The following is a 17,459-nucleotide window of genomic DNA, read 5'->3' as shown; positions in this document are numbered from 1 at the left end:
CATGGGAGCGGCCATAAAGTGTCCCAATGCTGCAACGATGTGTTCTGCTTCTATTGTAAGTTGATTGTGGAATTTGTGAAGGAAGCTAACCATAAGCCCATGTAGGTGAAGAAGAAGGCCATTTGAAGGGTGACTGTCCACGAAACAGACACTATGACCTATTTTTCTGAACCAGAATGATACAAGTTCAGCCCTGACTGTGCTGCCTTTAAAGACCTAACTTGGAGAGTTCCTACATGGGCTGAGCAAGCACAATGTTTTTGGAGGCGTTAAGTCCAGTCATGCTTGTGCTACTTTAAGAACATTCTATGTTGTCATTTGTTTGATGGATTTGAGTTTAAATTGTCAATTTGGAATGCCCATTATACAGCTCACCTATATAGTCTTAACTGCACCTTATAGAAAGAGTCTACACCAAGTTTCAGTGCCATAATGATAAGTAGTTAATGGCCGTGAGGCATAATTGTTTATTGTGGCGGTTATAGCATTGATCTCTGAAAGCACAATACAAAAGCTCTGGTGTATCTGGTTCTGAGTATTTCTTCGGCTGGTCTGAGCTTCAATCCATTAGGAATTTGTTAGTATCTGACGCGTTTTTATATCTGTTTTATATGCCAAAATAGCATCCCTTGTAAGATAATTTCAAGAAGACAAAAACATCAAATAAAGGTCATTATTTGGTACATAAGGGATCTGTGAATCAATATAGATTAAGAGCTTCCCACATTGCTATTATTAATAACATGCAAAAATGAGTTGACATTACCTTGAATACATCACCTAAATCTTGCTTTTTGTCATAGTCTCCAACATGAAAAATAGGCAACTGAATATGATCAAAAGTTTCACCTATTAGTCCATAAAAAGTCCCTTCCAACTAGAAGATAATCATGCGTCTTTGCAGACCAAGGAAGCTCCGACCAAATCCACCACCCTACCACCATCCAACCACGACCAAGTATGCCATGCATTTAGTGTCACATCTATGCCTGGTCGGAAGATTCTGCAGGCAGTATTCTGCTGGAATGCTGTGAGCTGGGTGCTTGATGCGTAAACAACACCATTGCGTGCAACTGCTGTTTTGCCCCAGAGCGATTCAACGGTATGTTTGACACCATCTGCTCGAACCGCCACATTAGCATTGGCACCGGACTGGTCATTGGCAAGTTGAACAGTCACAAGGGGAGTCTCAGCGGAGGCGGTAGCTGAGAGAGAGGAGGTAAGAAAGGCAAGCGCAAGTGCAATGTTGATAGAGATCTTCATTTTGATTTGGATCTGTCTGCCAATTTTTCCTTAAGCAGAAATTAGGGCTTGTTCTGAAGGATAGGACGAAACCTCCTTCTCTTTTATAGTGCTCTAGGTTGCAGGAAATATTTCCTGTGAGGTAATGCGTGGTCATAACTATTGATCCTTCATCTTGATCCATTGCGCATCAGGAGATCAAGGGGGCGCAGAGCAATGTCTTCTATGGATGTCCAACTGCAGGTCCTGTAGATTGGTCTAGACAGCCTAGGTCGAAATCATCTCTGTCATGCAGACCCTACTGTTCTGAAATTGGGAGTCACCCCCTAGTAGCGCTCTCATCTATTGCCTCCCATTTAAGTTGAATTCCATTGTGTTTGCAATTTTAGGACGGTCATTGATATCATGGGGTTGGTGTTCCATGGTTCCGTAATATCTGAGATCTTGGATTGACTTTAGTAAGTGGCTCTTATCCGTTTGCAGCGGTCGTGATGAGGAGTATGATTCAAGATGATCATCATTGCATAATACTATTTATATCTAATATAAATGCACATCTAGTTGCAATAGTGACAGTTTGATTGGATTCGGCTGGTTTTCCCTAATCCCTATGTGCATGAATATATAGGACCCAAGTTTCCTAATATCTGGATCTGGCCCCGCATCATTTCTGGGCAGCCTAGGCCTAGGTAAAGCGCAGTAAGCTTATTCGGAAGTATGGGGCAAGGTTACTTTCTATCTAGTCATATTATTACCACACCCAGCTGAAGCGCAGACCATTTCGGTTGTCTCTCACCGGGCATGGCATGGTTAGTCAATTGTGGTAGCAACTAAAGTTAAACTGGGCCCAAAAATACCCTATTGCTTTTCTTTCATCAAGCATAGAGTTGCTACCCATAATGTTAACTAATGATGTGGTTCAAACCTATGTGTTCATTTGTCTATCGCAGCCGGTGCTGAAATGGACGGGTTTATGATGCCTAAAGAGTGACAAAGTTAGCATGGAGGGTATAATTATGTTGACCAGCCTTAAAAAGGTTCTATACTAGATTTTACTGACCTGAATCTGCTTTTCACATGCTGTCCATGATGTCATTATCTTGTAAAGTCTAGTTTAATAATACTACTTCCTAATGGAATGCCTCACTAGGGCTTACAAATATTAAGGAGTATATGAGGCAGACGGCGGTTCTGCAGCTAACTAAAATATAATCATAAGGGAAGAACTGTACTGGTGGTTCTTAGCAGTACACTGATATCAATCTAAAGACATTGCATTGCTTGATAGGAAGTTAGTGGTTGTGTCACACAATGTCATAGAGTTGGTGGGCGAGTGCCAGACTGTGCTGGCTAAGGATTTAGGCAAGCATAAACCTGGAATGCATCTTCTTATACCAACCCCTCTCAAGATTCCCCTTCAACTGCGAATGCCTCCTCAACCTTCATATCCAAAATTCTTTGTATGTCTTCGCCCAAATATTCAACTCCAACATGTCCAGTCGGAGTGATAATATGGAACAGGGCTGCTGCGCTCCAAGCTGACCAGGGAACTGGTCAACTAAGGGCGCTCCACGCAGCGGCGCCCTAGGCAGTGGTCCTCAAACAGTGGGTTAGACCAGGGTGGAAGAGCTTAGTCTTAGGGATTGTTAGATGTGGAGTGAATAAAGAACACTGATATGATGACCCCCATGTAAATCAAGTTTACATCACTATCCAGGAATATGTAAGGCTTGCAGCTTTCCCAGCATATTATTGCCAGCTTACAAACTCAGATAATAAAGATGAAGCAGGCAGAGCGAATTATGATCAACCATGACACTTAATGGCCTAGTTCGCCCGTTGATATGGTGTCGAAGTTTATAGCTTTGTGCTGGCTAAACTGAAGCATGGCCTTGGCATTCATTTGAGTGTTGGATAAGAGGAATAAGGAGCTACCGTAACATTGAATTTAGTGTCGGTAAGAGCACTAGGATTGAGTATGATGGAAGAAAGAGCTTGGAAGTAGGCTTTTCCACATGCCATTTTGCTGCTGACCGAAGATACTTCGTCAATATGCTATTATCTATCCCCGCATCAACGCAACTTTTCTCGGATACTGCCGAGTCATGCGAAAGGGTAAGTGCAAAGAGGCAGTATTATTGCCGGCCTCAAAAAAACTCAGAAGAATCACATGACGTCGACTGTGATGAACCAATGGCAAAGTAGGAATTGGAAGGATAAATGCCAAGTCTGAGTCACGTGGAATTCTGCCTCTTGATTTTTTTGCCCGCGGGTAAGATCTATTCCGGCAGCATAACACGGCTACTTTGAATATCCGATCCCGCCCCAGCTAGGCTGATGTTAGTAAGCTGGTTTGCAGCCGTCGAATCCCCCGCGCCAGTTGCCCTTCCATAACCGATCGCCAGCGCGGGGAGCCGTGTGTCTGCCTGCCTTCTCAGGCCAGTGGAGGAGACGGATATGCATATCTGCCAAACGTCCCAGTCGACCCGGCTGATCAATTCTTAGGATCTGCTGGCGGCCGCCGGTCGGGTCTTAGATTTGACAGTTGCGTTGCCAGAATGGTGGAGTCATGCAACCGATATGTTCTTAAATCTCTCGGCATGTAGCAACCGTGCCTGCTATTTATCTGACTCCCGACGCAAGGCGGGCCCCTCATAAACCTATGGGCCAGGAGCCGACCGTATTTGCCGTCGCCATCTGACCTCCTCAGTATCCAGATTCACCACACATATTGAAATGATTATAAGAGCAGTGATGTCTCTCTCTGATTTCTTCGGCAATCATCCTCCATAGACAATCTACTCTTTCTCGCACGTCCTCCAGTCGTGTCATTTCGACTCATCTTCTTCATACACACAAATACACAATGTCGCCCAAGCGCCAATTCGACCCCAACTTCACTCCCTATGTGATAAACTCTATGGGACCCAGAACCCCTGAGCGCGCTCGCGTCATCTTGGGATCTCTGATTAAGCACATCCACGACTTTGCTCGTGAGGTCGAGCTTACTCCCGCAGAGTGGATGCTCGGTGTCGAGTTCATCAACTCTATCGGCAAGATCAGCACTCCCGTGCGCAACGAGTGCCACCGCATTTGCGATGTTATCGGCCTTGAATCGTAAGTACAGCGATACAACATCAAGAATATAATAATCAATGCTAATGACTAAATCAGTCTTGTCGATGAGATCGCCAACAAGATCGTCACTGACGAGGGCCTGACTCCCACCTCCAACGTCATTCTTGGCCCCTTCTGGTCGCCCAACGCTCCCTTCCGCAATCTCGGCGACAGCATCATCCAGGATCCCAACCCCAACGGCAAGGTCACCTTTATGCACGGTGTCCTGACAGACATGGAAACCGGCAAGCCCGTCGTCGGCGCAGTCCTCGACATCTGGCAAGCCTCCGCCAACGGCCAGTACGACTTCCAAGACCCCAACCAGAGCGACAACAACCTCCGCGGAAAGTTCAGATCGAACGAGAAGGGCGAGTTCTACTGGTACTGCTACCGCCCTACCCCTTACTCTCTGCCCACCGACGGCCCGGCCGGTGTGCTCCTCAATCTCATGGATCGCTCTCCCATGCGGCCCGCCCACATTCACCTCATGATTACCCACCCCGACTACGCCACCATTATCAATCAGATTTACCCCAGCGACGATCCGCATCTCGACATCGACTCGGTCTTCGCCGTCAAGGATGACCTTGTCGTTGATTTCAAACCCAAGACCGACGACCCCAAGGCCGTGCTCGACCTCGAGTACAACGTCAAGATGGCCCTGAAGAAGCACCACCCCAACCCCAACTCTGCGCCCCCGGTTTCGTCCTTTGAGCGCTTCAACAAGGGCCAGAAGCTGTGAGGAGGTGTTTGAATGATTGATGCATCTTTTCAATTTTCTCTACTGTAGAAAACAGGGTGGCGCCGTCATCGCCAGAGCAATCCGACTTCTCCTAGACGGTGTGGTCTGAACTCTGTTTTTTTCATACCTTACCGCTGTACATATTATTTGTTTGATACTCCTGTTCGCATGTTTCCTGGGTGTTTAGTTATTAGCATAAGCAGCGATCATTACAGCTGAATAGATTCCCCGTTCTCATTTCTTTGGACCTTGACTTATCTCGTCCTTCACTATTTATTGTGACTAGTATCACGCGTTCGTACTACGAGACACACGCATTCACCTGTGTGGTGATGCCTGGGGCAACGCTCCTTGTTGATTGATGCCTCAGGCAGAACACTAAGCTGAGTTGGCAGCTTGGCATGAGCTGTTCTTATGTTCTGCTCACCGACCATTATACCCTTTGCTTATCAATTCAGTTTGATCAAGTCACCATAGCTTATCTCTCGAATCTTCATAAAAATATAGTCGAAGCTCTATTTCTCTCTAGGATGTCGACTACTTCCCCATCCGAGGCTCTGCGCTTCCACCTGGCATATAAACCGCAGCCTCTCAAATTTGGCACTAGTGGTCGGAGGGGCAAAGTGGTTGACTTGACGCAACTCGAGATCTACACAAATGTTCTGGCAGAGATCCGCTATTTGCAGTCCTTGCAGCTCTCAGAAGGAGGCATCCGCAAAGGGGACGACTTCTATTTCGCCCATGACCTCCGACCAAGCTCCCCTGGCTATGTAGAGAACAACCGCGGTGGCCTGTGTCAAGCGGTCGTGCAAGCCTTGAAAGATGGAGGCATGCGGCCTATCAACCTCGGGGCTATTCCTACGCCTGCACTCACCTTTTTCGCTCTTCAGAAGGGCAAGGGAAGTATCATGGTAACGGGCAGCCACATCCCGTTTGATCGCAACGGCTACAAGCTCAATACCTCGAAAGGAGAGCTCCTGAAGAAAGACGAGCAGCCCATCAACGAGGTGGTGGAGATTGTGCGCGAAGAGCTCCTCTCTCAGCCCTTTGCCAATTCTCCGTTCAATGAACAAGGCATGCTTCGCGGTTCCCCATCGGAGCTTCCGTCTGTTGCGCCCGAGGGTAGAGCTGCCTATATCCAGCGCTACCTTGATTTCTTCCAAGGCAAATCGCTCAAGGGCATGAAGATTCTCGTGTACCAGCATTCTGCCGTCGGTCGCGATGTTGTGGTTGAGATTTTGGAGAAGCTTGGTGCGGTGGCCACTCCCGCCGGTCGCAGCGAGACCTTTGTCCCGATAGACACCGAAGCCATCGACGAGGCGCAACTCAACACCGTCCAGAATCTGTACGATAGCACAGGCCAGACATTTAACGCGGTTGTCTCGACAGACGGAGACAGCGATCGCCCGCTCCTCCTCGCCCCGGAGGGCAACCGACTCCGCTTCTTCGGCGGCGACCTGCTAGGCATGATCGTCGCGGACTTCCTCCAAGCCGACTCCGTCGTGGTCCCAATCAGCACCAACGACGCCATCGACCGCGGCCCTCTAGCCGGCGCTCTCGAGCCAAAAACAAAGATCGGCAGTCCGTACGTAATCGCCGGGATGCAGAGCGCCGTGGCGAAGGGGCGCCAGCGCGTCTGCGGATGGGAGGCTAACGGCGGCTTTCTGACGGGCTGTGATATCGAGCGCGACGGCAAGATGCTCCCCGCGCTCCCGACGCGCGATGCAGTCCTCCCTCTCCTCTGTGCGTTGTTTGCAGCGCAGAGCCGGCAAATGACCCTCCCTGCGCTCTTCACCACCCTACCCAAACGATTCAGCCGTGCTGCGTTGATCAGGAACTTCCCTCGCGCTACAAGCATGAAAATCATCGACCGCTTCTCACTGCGTGAGGGTAGAGCGCAGTCTGCGGAAGAGCAGTCCCGTCGGATCCGTGAAGAGTTGGAAGGGATTTTCTCTGCTCGACATGGGTTTTCCTCAATCTCCCGTATAGATTACACGGATGGAGTTCGGATCATTTTCCAGAACGGAGATGTTGCTCATTTTCGTCCTTCGGGGAATGCGGATGAGCTTCGAATCTATGCTGTGGCGGATACACAGGAGCGTGCGGACCAGATCGCGGCGGAGGGGGTGGCTGAACCGGATGGTCTGCTACGGAAGCTGGAGCGGTTGGTTCAGGCGTAGCGGCATTCCTCGTTGTGTGTTGATGGTTGCTTACGAAAAGACCGTCATTGATTGTCGTAAATACAATTAGACTGATATGGCAGATTTTTAGCTGGAGAAACTGTACGTCGTCAATAGTAGTATATGACAACTCTTGGGGAGTCAAAGTGTGTGCTCTGCCTGACTGTAGCTCAACCTGAACAGGAACCTTCCACCGCCGCAAGTACAACATTAGAATAAGCATAGAGATTTCCATATAGTCATTGAGAATGAAGAATACATGACAGTTCGGAGAGCCTGGTGGCTACAGTTCTTGGACTCAGAGAAACTCATCTATGTCCTTATAGCCTGAAACGGGATTGGTCAAGGTAGATTGATCGGAAGACCATAGCCATAAAGGTAGGTAGTGTCAAAAGATCTCAATGGGAGGCAAATGGCCAGCACACGATGAACTGAGGCTAATTACGACAATAACCTCCTCTCTACCAGAAAGAATCGACACGGGCATCCATGTCTTACCAGGCCAAGACTACATCTACGGTATTACTCAATATGACAGTCCTTATCAAGCGGAGTAATTACTCCTCTAGCAAACCTCAGACCGAATATATATACAGCCCCGGACTCCACGGAGACAACAGCACGAGACACCACAGAATCCAGCCATTCGACCACCAGCACACCATGTCGCCGAGCCCTCCATCCTCCTATTCGAGCACAGCCGCAAGGCCTCCACCTCGGTTCATCGAACTCCGGCCAAAGGGAGGTTAGTAATTTGAGTCAAAAGGACCGGACAATTCCCACTGCTTCGTCTTGGCGGTTCCTTTGGGATGGACTAACCCATTTTCTACGGAGTACAGTGGGCGTGTTGATCACGTTCCCCGAGGGTGCTTCCGGCCAGGTCGATTCCAGACGCAAACGACATGCTATCTCGCAGAAGAATCAACGAGATCGGCTAAAGGCGGCGCTAGAGCAGATGGCTCGAGTGCTACACGCTGGTGGCGTTGGTTCTGGCCCCAGGGGGTCGTCTGGGACGAAGGTGCGTGTGTCTTGGACTCCTGCAGGGGTTGCTGTCTACTGAAGCTGGGGGGATTTATGGGGTGAATGGTGATTGCTGACTGTGTTGAACTCTACTTGCAGGTTGAGTTGATTGAAACGGCCGCGGAATATATTCAGAGTCTTGAGAAGGAAGTGAAGACACTGAGGAGCTCAGTCAAAGAGATGCCCTCGGTCTCAGGAGGGGGTGAATGCTCAGAGTCCGAGTGAATAGTCTCATTTAACGAATTGCATGAATTGAATGGTTTGTGGCGCTGGTAAACCTCCAAGGTCCAACTTCCAAGACATTTCAGGGAAAAGCAGATGCATATGGTCGTATCGCTGCGCCATGTGGCCGGTCAACCCATGTAAGATACGAACGGGCAGCTGCATCCCCAAGTGGCCTGTCGTCCGGTAGCATCGCTGTAAACATCCAGCACCGGAAATGCCAAGAAGCCAAGACCATTGGATAGGTGGGACCGAAGTCAGAGTAAGCTGTATCGCAGACCACGTTCCATCAGGTGGATCGGTGATTGGCCAAACAAGCTTTCCTGACTGAGGGCTGGAGGAGGTCTTGGCAGACGGCCGCCAAGAGTCAGGAAGAAGCAGAGAGACAGCGAGGGAGCCTGTCAACTGACTGCGGCGTCATCGCTCACGAGATAACGAGGCAGTTTCCTGCGAGCTGCAGGTCAATGTGAAAACTTAGCGAAGGGATCTGGACTGCCTTGGGTCTAGTTCGCACGCCTCTCTGTTTTCTGGAAAGGCTGCTGCTAATGCCGAGGGCTGTTGTGTGCTTACTATATAAGCACCATGCACGCTCCAGTACTACGCATAGAGACGACCTTACCTGAAAGTTGTAAGGACAAGATATAGGATATCCACACCTTGCATCGACAAGATGGCCCTCCATCAGTTCGATTACCTCTTCGCCCTTGGCACTATCTTTGCCTTCCTCGATGCATACAACATCGGTGCTAATGATGTCGCCAACTCATGGGCGACCTCGGTGTCGTCTCGTTCATTGCAGTACTGGCAGGCCATGGTCCTGGCTACTATCATGGAATTCAGTGGAAGGTATGTTGTGCCAGTACAGGTTTCGTGTGTCCATCGGATACTAACCATTCTGCAACAGTATTGGTGTAGGTGCTCGTGTCGCAGATACCATCCGAACCAAGATCGTCGACGTCAAGGCCTTCGAGGAGAACCCTGCCCTGCTGATGCTGGGTATGGTCTGTGCTGTCACCGCTTCCTCCATCTACCTTACCGTCGCCACCCGCCTCGGTATGCCGGTCTCGACCACTCACTCCATCATGGGCGGGGTGATCGGTATGGGCATTGCTGCTCTGGGATCCGACGGCATCAAGTGGTGGGGAGGAGACATCAACTCTGGTGTCGTGCAGGTCTTCCTTGCCTGGATCATTGCGCCTCTTCTGTCCGGTGCCTTTGGTGCCATCATCTTCCTCTTCACCAAGTACGGAGTCATGGAGCGTAAGAACTCGGTTCTGAAGGCTTTCATCTCCATTCCCATTTACTTTGGCATCACCTCTGCTTTGCTCACTAGTACGTCCCCGCGACCCTTAGGATAATGCTTGACGATACTGACTGGCACAGTGCTTATCGTGTGGAAGGGTGGTTCCAGCAGAATCACGCTCACTGATTCGGAAACCACCGGTGTGATCATCGGCGTTGGTGCTGCCGTCGCGCTGCTTGTCGCCGTCTTCTTTCTCCCTTGGCTCTACAGGAGGTTGATCAAGGAGGATTGGCAGCTGAAGTGGTACCACCTCTTCATGGGTCCTCTTGTGCTGCGTCGCGGCGACGTGCCCCCTGCTCCTGAGGGCTACAAGACCGTGCAGGACTACTACAGGGGCCACAAGACACTAGAGGAGCTGGAGCGCGAACGTGCTAACATTGAGAGAGCCGGACCTTCCGACGAGGAGAGCGAGCCTGCTGTGGGCGAAGGAGGCAAGGAAGACCAGATTGTTGCTGCTTCTGCCGAGGTCGAAGAGCCCAAGTTCACCCTCATCGGGCCTCGTCCTGAAGGAGCCGCCTTCAGCCCCGCCGTCCTCTTCTGGCAGTTCCGTCGCTTCTTCTTCCGCGGTATTGAGCAGGATGTTGTCGATCTGCAGAAGAAGCGAAACATTCTCTCTGGTGACTTGGAGATGGTCCATGCCCATGCGCGCCATTACGACAACAAGGCCGAATACATGTACTCCTTCCTCCAGGTCATGACTGCTTCTACTGCTTCTTTCACTCACGGTGCCAACGATGTCTCCAAGTATGTTCCTATGCATCATTCTTGTGATGGACGCCTGCTGACAGATTGATCCAGCGCCGTTGGTCCTTATGCCACCATCTACTATGTCTGGTCGACCAACGAGCTCAAGTCCAAGAGTCCTGTTCCTTACTGGATCCTGTGAGTATCCACCTTTCGCATTTTAGAGAAGTATTCTAATTAATCTTAGGGCTTTCGGAGGTGCCGCGATCGTCATCGGTCTGTGGACCTACGGCTACAACATCATGCGCAACCTGGGTAACAGAATCACCCTGCACTCTCCATCCCGCGGCTTCTCCATGGAGCTGGGCTCTGCCATTACCGTCATCATGGCCACCAGGCTGAGTATGCCATATCCTTTACTCTTCACTGATCCTAATTGTGCTAACAGTCCGCAGAGCTCCCCGTCTCCACAACTCAGTGCATTTCTGGTGCCACAGTCGGTGTGGGCTTGTGCAATGGGACTTGGAGAACCATCAACTGGCGCATGATTGCATGGATATACTTTGGCTGGATTATTACACTCCCAGTCTCTGGAATTATTTCCGGCTGTCTCATGGGAATCATCATCAATGCCCCTCGCTGGGGATTGACCTACTAAAAGCGATCAGAAAGACAGCTAGATTTGGGGAAGGCGACGAGATTGACAATACCACTCAACGGCATTTTAGCTTCATCTAATGATAATAGTGACTTAGTCAAGTGATACCTCGCAGTGAAATAAAAATTGTATTTTTAATATATGAATCTATACCACGCAGTCTACCAACTTTGAAAAATGCCTCTTTTCCATGCATATGACAACCACATTCAACCATCCCCACGCAAACAAGCGACCCGGCTCACTCTTTCCACCCATCCCCAGCCCCAACATCCAATTCACCCCGACCAACTCCAACTCATGCCTCTCAACCCACTCCGCAACCTTAAACGACCGCCGTGCAGTAAACTCCTCCCCGCCAACATCCTCCTTCGCCAGCGCGAAACCCTCCGGCTCTCGGAACAGCAAGAACAGATACCGATGCGGGCGGGAACTGCACCATTAGCTTTGTCCGTTTCATTTCAATCAACACGAATACAAATACTCACTCGTCTTTTGGCCCAGGCCCTAGATACTCCGTCAATGAAGTACCCCCGTTGGCCTGCTCGGCCTTCAATCCCGAGGCGACCCAGTGTCTCCAGAAGGCGAATTTGGGGTCGTCGGGTGTGGGGGCGTCCGGGTCAACTAGGAGGAGGGTATAGCTTGTGGAAGAGGGTGGATCATTCTCCTGTGATTCCGGTTAGATTGCGTCGGTGCTGTTGGCGGAGTATATCTACCTCTTTGGAAAAGGATACAGTGGGGGCTGTCTTGCATTCACTTGCGCGGAAGAGATTCCCCAAGGAAACAGGCTTATCGTTGAAGGAGACGTGGAGCTGGCTGGTGGGTTTGAAGTCTGGGGGTAGGAAGGGGAGTAAGCCGGGGCTGAGGTTGGCTTGGGCGAGTGATTGCGTGAGCTGCTGGGTGTGGGATTCGAGAGACATCTCGGTGGGCTATAGTTTCGACACTTGAGAACATGGTGCTGAATGGCAGGGTTACAGTGATATATAGTCGGTCGTATGCTTGTGGACTAAATATGGAAGATGTGACTGGCGGAAAAATAGAGGATGCGCCGTCTTGGGCAATTTTGGTGATACATGGTGTGCGGGGTATCTATGGAGAACTTGGTCTGCTCCATTACCGTTTATTTGGATTCATTCATAAGCACCATAGTCCTTAGTAATGACGAATGTATGATAGTATGTCTTAATCTTTTGAAGCTTCTATGAAACTCTGCATAATTTACATAGTCTAAACTCTAAGCCACTGTCATCACAGCCTTTTGCATGGGATTCTTTGCAACAGCTCCATCTTCATTCCTACACTATCCACCTAGATCTTTGAATACCTTGTGTACCCGAATAGAGATATAGACTAATATTGAGGCAATATATTCCAACAGCCAAACGAATAACACCGCCACATCCATCATTGTTACCATTGTGCTATGTAAGATATGACGTCATTTGTGTACTTCGCCAACATATAACTACCTCATCTCCGATATCAGGACACTACAAGTTCACAACAACTACGAGAAAACAAACCTTCTCTGTCTATTACTTTGAAACCTGCTTATTATCAGCTCTATCACAAAACCACAATCGCATCAACCACAAAGCAAATCACCATGCCAAACAACAACTTCTCCTCCTCCCAAGACACTGGCGTCACTGGCGCCGCGAAATTCGTCACCTCGACTCTGGGAAACACTGTCGGCGGAGTCTCTCGCACCGTTGGTGGAGTGACTGGTGCAGCTGCTCGAGGAGTCGGCGACACCATCACAAGTGCAACCGGAAGTGCAGGAAAGCCTGTTGGGGATGCGTTGGGAAGTGTCGGGACGGGCGTTGAAGATGGGGCGAACCGAGTTGCAAAGGGAGTCGAAGATGCTGGACAATGGCGGTAAATCAGGTACGATACTGTCCAGTCGTCTGGGTCATGATAGGCTGAATGTCTGACTTGATATGGTGGTGGATTGCAGTGTATTAATTAGGGTTTAAACTGAGTTTTATTCTGTCAAGTGGCGCTTATAGGTTATAAGTCCAATGAGCTTTTTCAATATGGTTTGTTCATTAACATTCAGCTAAGAGTGCTGTAGCTGCAATTCCCATACTTTATTGCGATAATCTGATGCTAGTCAGCTGCTCTGGTACGAGCTGGATTTGTGGTCTTCATATGTTAGAGAGTGGAAGAATCGGGCATCAGGTGGTTCTGGGGTATGATGATTGATATCTCATTCAATATGCACTGAATTATGACATACCTTATCAATACCAAGTCCTCGTCTCATGAGTCATGTCTGATACTTTTAAATGAGCTTATCAGATCATAATTTATCGTTCCTGTGGATCCCGGGTTGCATGTTCTAGTTAGACCAATCAAAGTACAGAGATTGGATTGCTCATGGAGACAACAAGAGTCCAGCCAATCATCTCAGCCATTCCAACCGGCTTTACCATTCTCCGTTGGTGCAAGAGGATCCAGATTGATAACTTGGCAATTCCCCACAGGGATGATCAACTCATCCTTCCTCATCGCTGCGACGCGTAAAGACTACCCAGCCATGGGTTGGCCTTATCACATAGTCAAACTCAGTCCAGAGGAGAAGTCACAGCGTCGAGAGCTTCTCGATCGATACGGATTATACTCTCAGCTGTCCGTCTTCATACCGATTTTGTGCTTTTGGCTGTATCAGCTAGGGCATTGGGTCTATCACCGTTCGACTCGGAGAGACGGATATAGTGCAGTTACTCGTCCAGCAGAGTCAAGGACTTCGAGTCCCGGGAATCTTGTGAGGCGATGGCGGTCGATAGTGTGGTGGCTCGGAGATGAAGTCGCTCCCGGCTGGGGTGCAAGGCAGCATTGGATTTCTGGGACAGCATGGACTTTTTGGTCGCTAACGTTGTGCATAAATCAGACAGGGACTGGTGAGCTGTATTCCATCAACTGTCACCCAGGCTTCTAAAAACAATCTAACACTATTCAGACTATCTTCATGTAACAAAGCGCTTTGGCATAGTGGCTGTGGCGCAACTACCCACACATTTTGTCCTAGCAGTCAAATCTCGATACAATCCTTTAGCGTTGCTCTTTAACACTTCGTATGAGAGACTGCTACCATGGCACCGGATATCCGGTAGACTGATATTCCTTCTGATCGTTGTCCATGCGACGTTGTACCTGAACTACTTCATCCAAACGGCAACGCTGCAAGAGCACCTCACCTCGCTCAACATCATCCTTGGCATCACAGCATTCATGTCCCTTTTCGCCATGATGAGCACCAGTATTGAGGCCGTCCGTTGTCGTAACTACCGGGTCTTTTATATCACACACTCGATTCTTGCGTCCCTCCTTTTGCTCTTTCTCGTCTTTCACGCAAAGTCTCTACGCTGGTACATCATTGAGACACTGGCTGTCGCGCTTCTATCTCTACTCAACCGACTAGACACCATCACCGCGTACGCGACCATCTCGCGAATCCCCCGAACGAACCTCATCAGCATGCAGATCCCTATTCCTGCATCCAAAATACAAAGATTCCGAGCAGCGCCGGGCCAACACGTCTACTTATCCTTGCACGCGGAAACAGCGATGAAGATTAAATCTCCGCTCATACAGAACATGTTCCTCCGAAATCCTTTTACTGTCGCGAATGTCTCGGAGAAGAATGAGATCACCCTCGTTGCGCGGGTACAAGATGGTCCGACGTCTAGAGCCTTGGATGCCCTGGCAGATTCGGCGGAGAAGCCAAGTCTGGTCGAAATCTACGGACCTTTTGGGAATATCCCACGGTTCGCAAAGCTGGCAAGGAAGTATGATCGCATACTTGTTGTCGCAGGTGGAGTTGGCGCTACTTTTGCTTTGCCGGTCTACCGCGATCTGAAGGAGCAAGTTGAAGCGGAGGGCAAGGGACACGATAGGATTACATTTGTGTGGTCTATGAAGACGCTGGAAGAGGCTTCGTGGGTGATGGGATTGGCGGATGGGCAGGCCTTGACGCAAGATGAGAACGTCAAACTATACCTGACTCAGTCCTATCATATGCGCAGGCAAAAGCCTTCCCCGGACGAGAGTGTCGAGCTAGAGGAGTTACAAGCGCAGAGAGCAGTTGTATGGTCGTCCGCGGAAACGGGACGCCCTGACCTGGGCAAAATCGTGGATGGTGTTCTCGGCGAGTGTGATGAGCGCGTAGCAGTGCTCTTCTGTGGACCACCAGGGATGGAGAGGGTCTTACGGGAAAGTATTGGCAGGTTTGTACGGGAAGGACGAGAGGTTTGGTGGCATACTGAAGCCTTTGGGTGGTGATTCCAAATGGAAGGAGCGAGTTTGTGATCAGACGTGGTAATTCTCCCTCTGTGTAAGCATCCACTTCATCGCTTCCTCCTTCGTAGCATTCTCATGGTTAAACTGCCATTCCAAGAGGTCATCTAATGCTTCCTGCATGAATGGGCCGCCCCTTTTGAGCTTGAATAACGCCATCAATTCATGGCCGTTGAGTATGGGCTTGACGTAAGGTGCGTCCTCCAACTTTTGTTCAATTATATGCTCCACAAACCTCGACCATTTCTCAATCAAGGCCAGCTTTTCATTACCGTACCTCATCTGACGGACATCATCTTTCAGGAGCGCGTACAGCACTTGTAATCTCCAAGTACTGCCGCACATTCTAATCAACAGTCCGAGTGTACCTCGAGGTAGTCTTCCGGGGAAAGACCCATCTGCCGTAGCCTCGCCCATGCAATGCCGGATGCGATGATAATTTCTCATTGACAGAGATACAAATCCCGGAACTTGTACTTCTCGCTCTGCAAGCTCATCAAGACAGCCGAATCCAATCGGCACAAAAGCAGTCAGCAGCCAGACGTTGTCCATTTTCTCGGGCTGGAGCAGAATATCCCTAAGTGGCTTTGATCCCCCGCTCAACAGGAAAGCCACAGTTTCAAAGGTGCGAGCCCATTCACTGTGCCATGGGCCATACCACCCCGACTGCTGAAGAGCCCAGCTTGCGTCCTCGTTCTCACTATCTCGCAACCCGCGGAGAAAGACTGCATTGTAAAGACGGAGTTCATGGATCAATTGAAAAGCCGAAAGCGTGTTTGGGTCTTTGAGAATCTTTATGAGCTCTGTTTCTACCCGCTCACGGCTGACCTTCGCGCAGAGTTGTTCCGGCTGCTCGGCACTTCGTATCGCTTGCACTGTCTCTCGTTCAATCCGAAAACCAAGCTGAGTCGCGATCCGGATTAATCGGAGGATTCTGAGGGGGTCATCATCAAAGACTTCGAAGGGACTTGATGGCGTTCTGATGACACCAGCAGCCAGGTCATGCAGTCCAAGCTCAGTGTGATCTTCAACTATTCCAGTCTTGAGGTTGTAGAACAGAGCGTTGATTGTAGCATCGCGACGATGAGCATCCTCCTCCGGATTGCCAAACTCCATTTGCGGAATCCTACTCTCCTCGCTGTAGGTTTCCTTTCTGAGATTCACGAAATCCACTGAGAGGCCGAAAATACTATGGAAACTTCCTGTCTCTAGGTGTTTGGATTTCTTTGAGTTCTTTTTGATCTCGTGCAGCTTTGAGATTACAGTGGGAACTCCGCGGCGCCTTGCCTCCTCGATATACTTATGTTTCTCTCCCTGGAGATAATTCTCGAGTGCGTGGCCGAACTGGATTCCAGTCATGGAGCTCAGCGCCACGTCGATATCTGAGCATTGACGACCAAGAAGTCTGTCTCGAACCCATCCACCGACGAACCACATGTCCAGATTCATCATATCATTTTTGCTGGAGACGATGCTGTCTCGACAGGCTAGAAGTAGCTGTCGGAGAAGCTCTTCTGCAGGCGACAGAAGGAGAACTGGCGCTTGTCCCGTCGTCTGTTGGCGACAGTTCGCAAGGTTAGCCGCAAATTCCTTTATTTGAGTCATTTCGGGTACTTCGTTCTAGGCAGTGCTGGCTCTGAAACGGATACGAGCTTTGAAGAACTTGATAGAGCGCGGGAACTCTTAACTGAATCTTTGCAATGAAGAGTTGAGGTGAGTTAGTCACAATGGTAGGAAGAAATTTTGAAGTGTCAGCATCACATCGTCGTCATTCCTGCCTGAGGCCCCATATAACCTTACGCTCATGCCTCCCTTAACGTTTCTTTTCGATATTTGGTTAAAGCCACCGAATACCAACATGTAAGTGTCCAGGATCAACCGCTAGTAGGTAATCCGTATGAGAACGTAGCCATTAGAGGAAATGTAGCAAAGCGATAAAACGGTGGAGATAAATTAGGGCAAATGGCATATCCAGCAAGCTACGATTATAGT

At 49.5% G+C, this 17,459-nt stretch overlaps 9 protein-coding genes across 9 annotated transcripts; 6 read left to right on the top strand and 3 right to left on the bottom strand.

Moving 5' to 3' along the window:
* Nucleotides 1-888: 888 nt before the first annotated feature.
* On the bottom strand, nt 889-1,263 carry P174DRAFT_491118 (uncharacterized protein; the record flags this gene model as incomplete). Its single annotated transcript, XM_024830820.1, has 1 exon — nt 889-1,263. The coding sequence occupies one exon, from the start codon at nt 1,261-1,263 to the stop codon at nt 889-891; it is 375 nt and encodes a 124-aa protein (XP_024679965.1).
* A 2,399-nt stretch (nt 1,264-3,662) lies between these two features.
* P174DRAFT_452714 (putative catechol dioxygenase) lies at nt 3,663-5,347 on the top strand. Its single transcript, XM_024829102.1, has 2 exons — nt 3,663-4,359; nt 4,417-5,347. Exons 1-2 carry the CDS (start codon nt 4,109-4,111, stop codon nt 5,099-5,101), a joined length of 936 nt encoding a protein of 311 aa, XP_024679964.1. The 5' UTR covers nt 3,663-4,108; the 3' UTR covers nt 5,102-5,347.
* A 206-nt stretch (nt 5,348-5,553) lies between these two features.
* Nucleotides 5,554-7,442, top strand: P174DRAFT_443397 (phosphomannomutase). Its single transcript, XM_024827814.1, has one exon. It carries the CDS (start codon nt 5,632-5,634, stop codon nt 7,279-7,281), a length of 1,650 nt encoding a protein of 549 aa, XP_024679963.1. The 5' UTR covers nt 5,554-5,631; the 3' UTR covers nt 7,282-7,442.
* Nucleotides 7,443-7,944: 502 nt separating this feature from the next.
* Nucleotides 7,945-8,341, top strand: P174DRAFT_375303 (uncharacterized protein; the record flags this gene model as incomplete). Its single annotated transcript, XM_024822619.1, has 2 exons — nt 7,945-8,026; nt 8,121-8,341. The coding sequence occupies 2 exons, from the start codon at nt 7,945-7,947 to the stop codon at nt 8,339-8,341; spliced, it is 303 nt and encodes a 100-aa protein (XP_024679962.1).
* An 813-nt stretch (nt 8,342-9,154) lies between these two features.
* Nucleotides 9,155-11,261, top strand: P174DRAFT_443395 (inorganic phosphate transporter). Its single transcript, XM_024827813.1, has 6 exons — nt 9,155-9,369; nt 9,428-9,855; nt 9,907-10,570; nt 10,625-10,708; nt 10,758-10,912; nt 10,966-11,261. Exons 1-6 carry the CDS (start codon nt 9,194-9,196, stop codon nt 11,166-11,168), a joined length of 1,710 nt encoding a protein of 569 aa, XP_024679961.1. The 5' UTR covers nt 9,155-9,193; the 3' UTR covers nt 11,169-11,261.
* A 54-nt stretch (nt 11,262-11,315) lies between these two features.
* On the bottom strand, nt 11,316-12,108 carry P174DRAFT_505473 (YbhB/YbcL family Raf kinase inhibitor-like protein; the record flags this gene model as incomplete). Its single annotated transcript, XM_024831263.1, has 3 exons — nt 11,885-12,108; nt 11,657-11,835; nt 11,316-11,601 (listed from the first exon to the last, which is right to left on the bottom strand). Exons 1-3 carry the CDS (start codon nt 12,086-12,088, stop codon nt 11,316-11,318), a joined length of 669 nt encoding a protein of 222 aa, XP_024679960.1. The 5' UTR covers nt 12,089-12,108.
* A 567-nt stretch (nt 12,109-12,675) lies between these two features.
* P174DRAFT_443392 (uncharacterized protein) lies at nt 12,676-13,208 on the top strand. The gene has a single exon (XM_024827812.1). It carries the CDS (start codon nt 12,775-12,777, stop codon nt 13,048-13,050), a length of 276 nt encoding a protein of 91 aa, XP_024679959.1. The 5' UTR covers nt 12,676-12,774; the 3' UTR covers nt 13,051-13,208.
* A 455-nt stretch (nt 13,209-13,663) lies between these two features.
* On the top strand, nt 13,664-15,493 carry P174DRAFT_452710 (putative metalloreductase Fre8). Its single transcript, XM_024829101.1, has 2 exons — nt 13,664-14,071; nt 14,131-15,493. The coding sequence occupies exons 1-2, from the start codon at nt 13,708-13,710 to the stop codon at nt 15,450-15,452; spliced, it is 1,686 nt and encodes a 561-aa protein (XP_024679958.1). The 5' UTR covers nt 13,664-13,707; the 3' UTR covers nt 15,453-15,493.
* Nucleotides 15,480-17,072, bottom strand: P174DRAFT_422537 (uncharacterized protein; the record flags this gene model as incomplete). Its single annotated transcript, XM_024825056.1, has 1 exon — nt 15,480-17,072. The coding sequence occupies one exon, from the start codon at nt 17,070-17,072 to the stop codon at nt 15,480-15,482; it is 1,593 nt and encodes a 530-aa protein (XP_024679957.1).
* Between the last annotated feature and the right edge of the window lie 387 nt (nt 17,073-17,459).

This window comes from Aspergillus novofumigatus (assembly GCF_002847465.1).
Source record: "Aspergillus novofumigatus IBT 16806 chromosome Unknown P174scaffold_6, whole genome shotgun sequence".
NCBI lineage: Eukaryota > Fungi > Ascomycota > Eurotiomycetes > Eurotiales > Aspergillaceae > Aspergillus > Aspergillus novofumigatus.
This window is presented reverse-complemented; position numbering and strand designations above follow the sequence as displayed.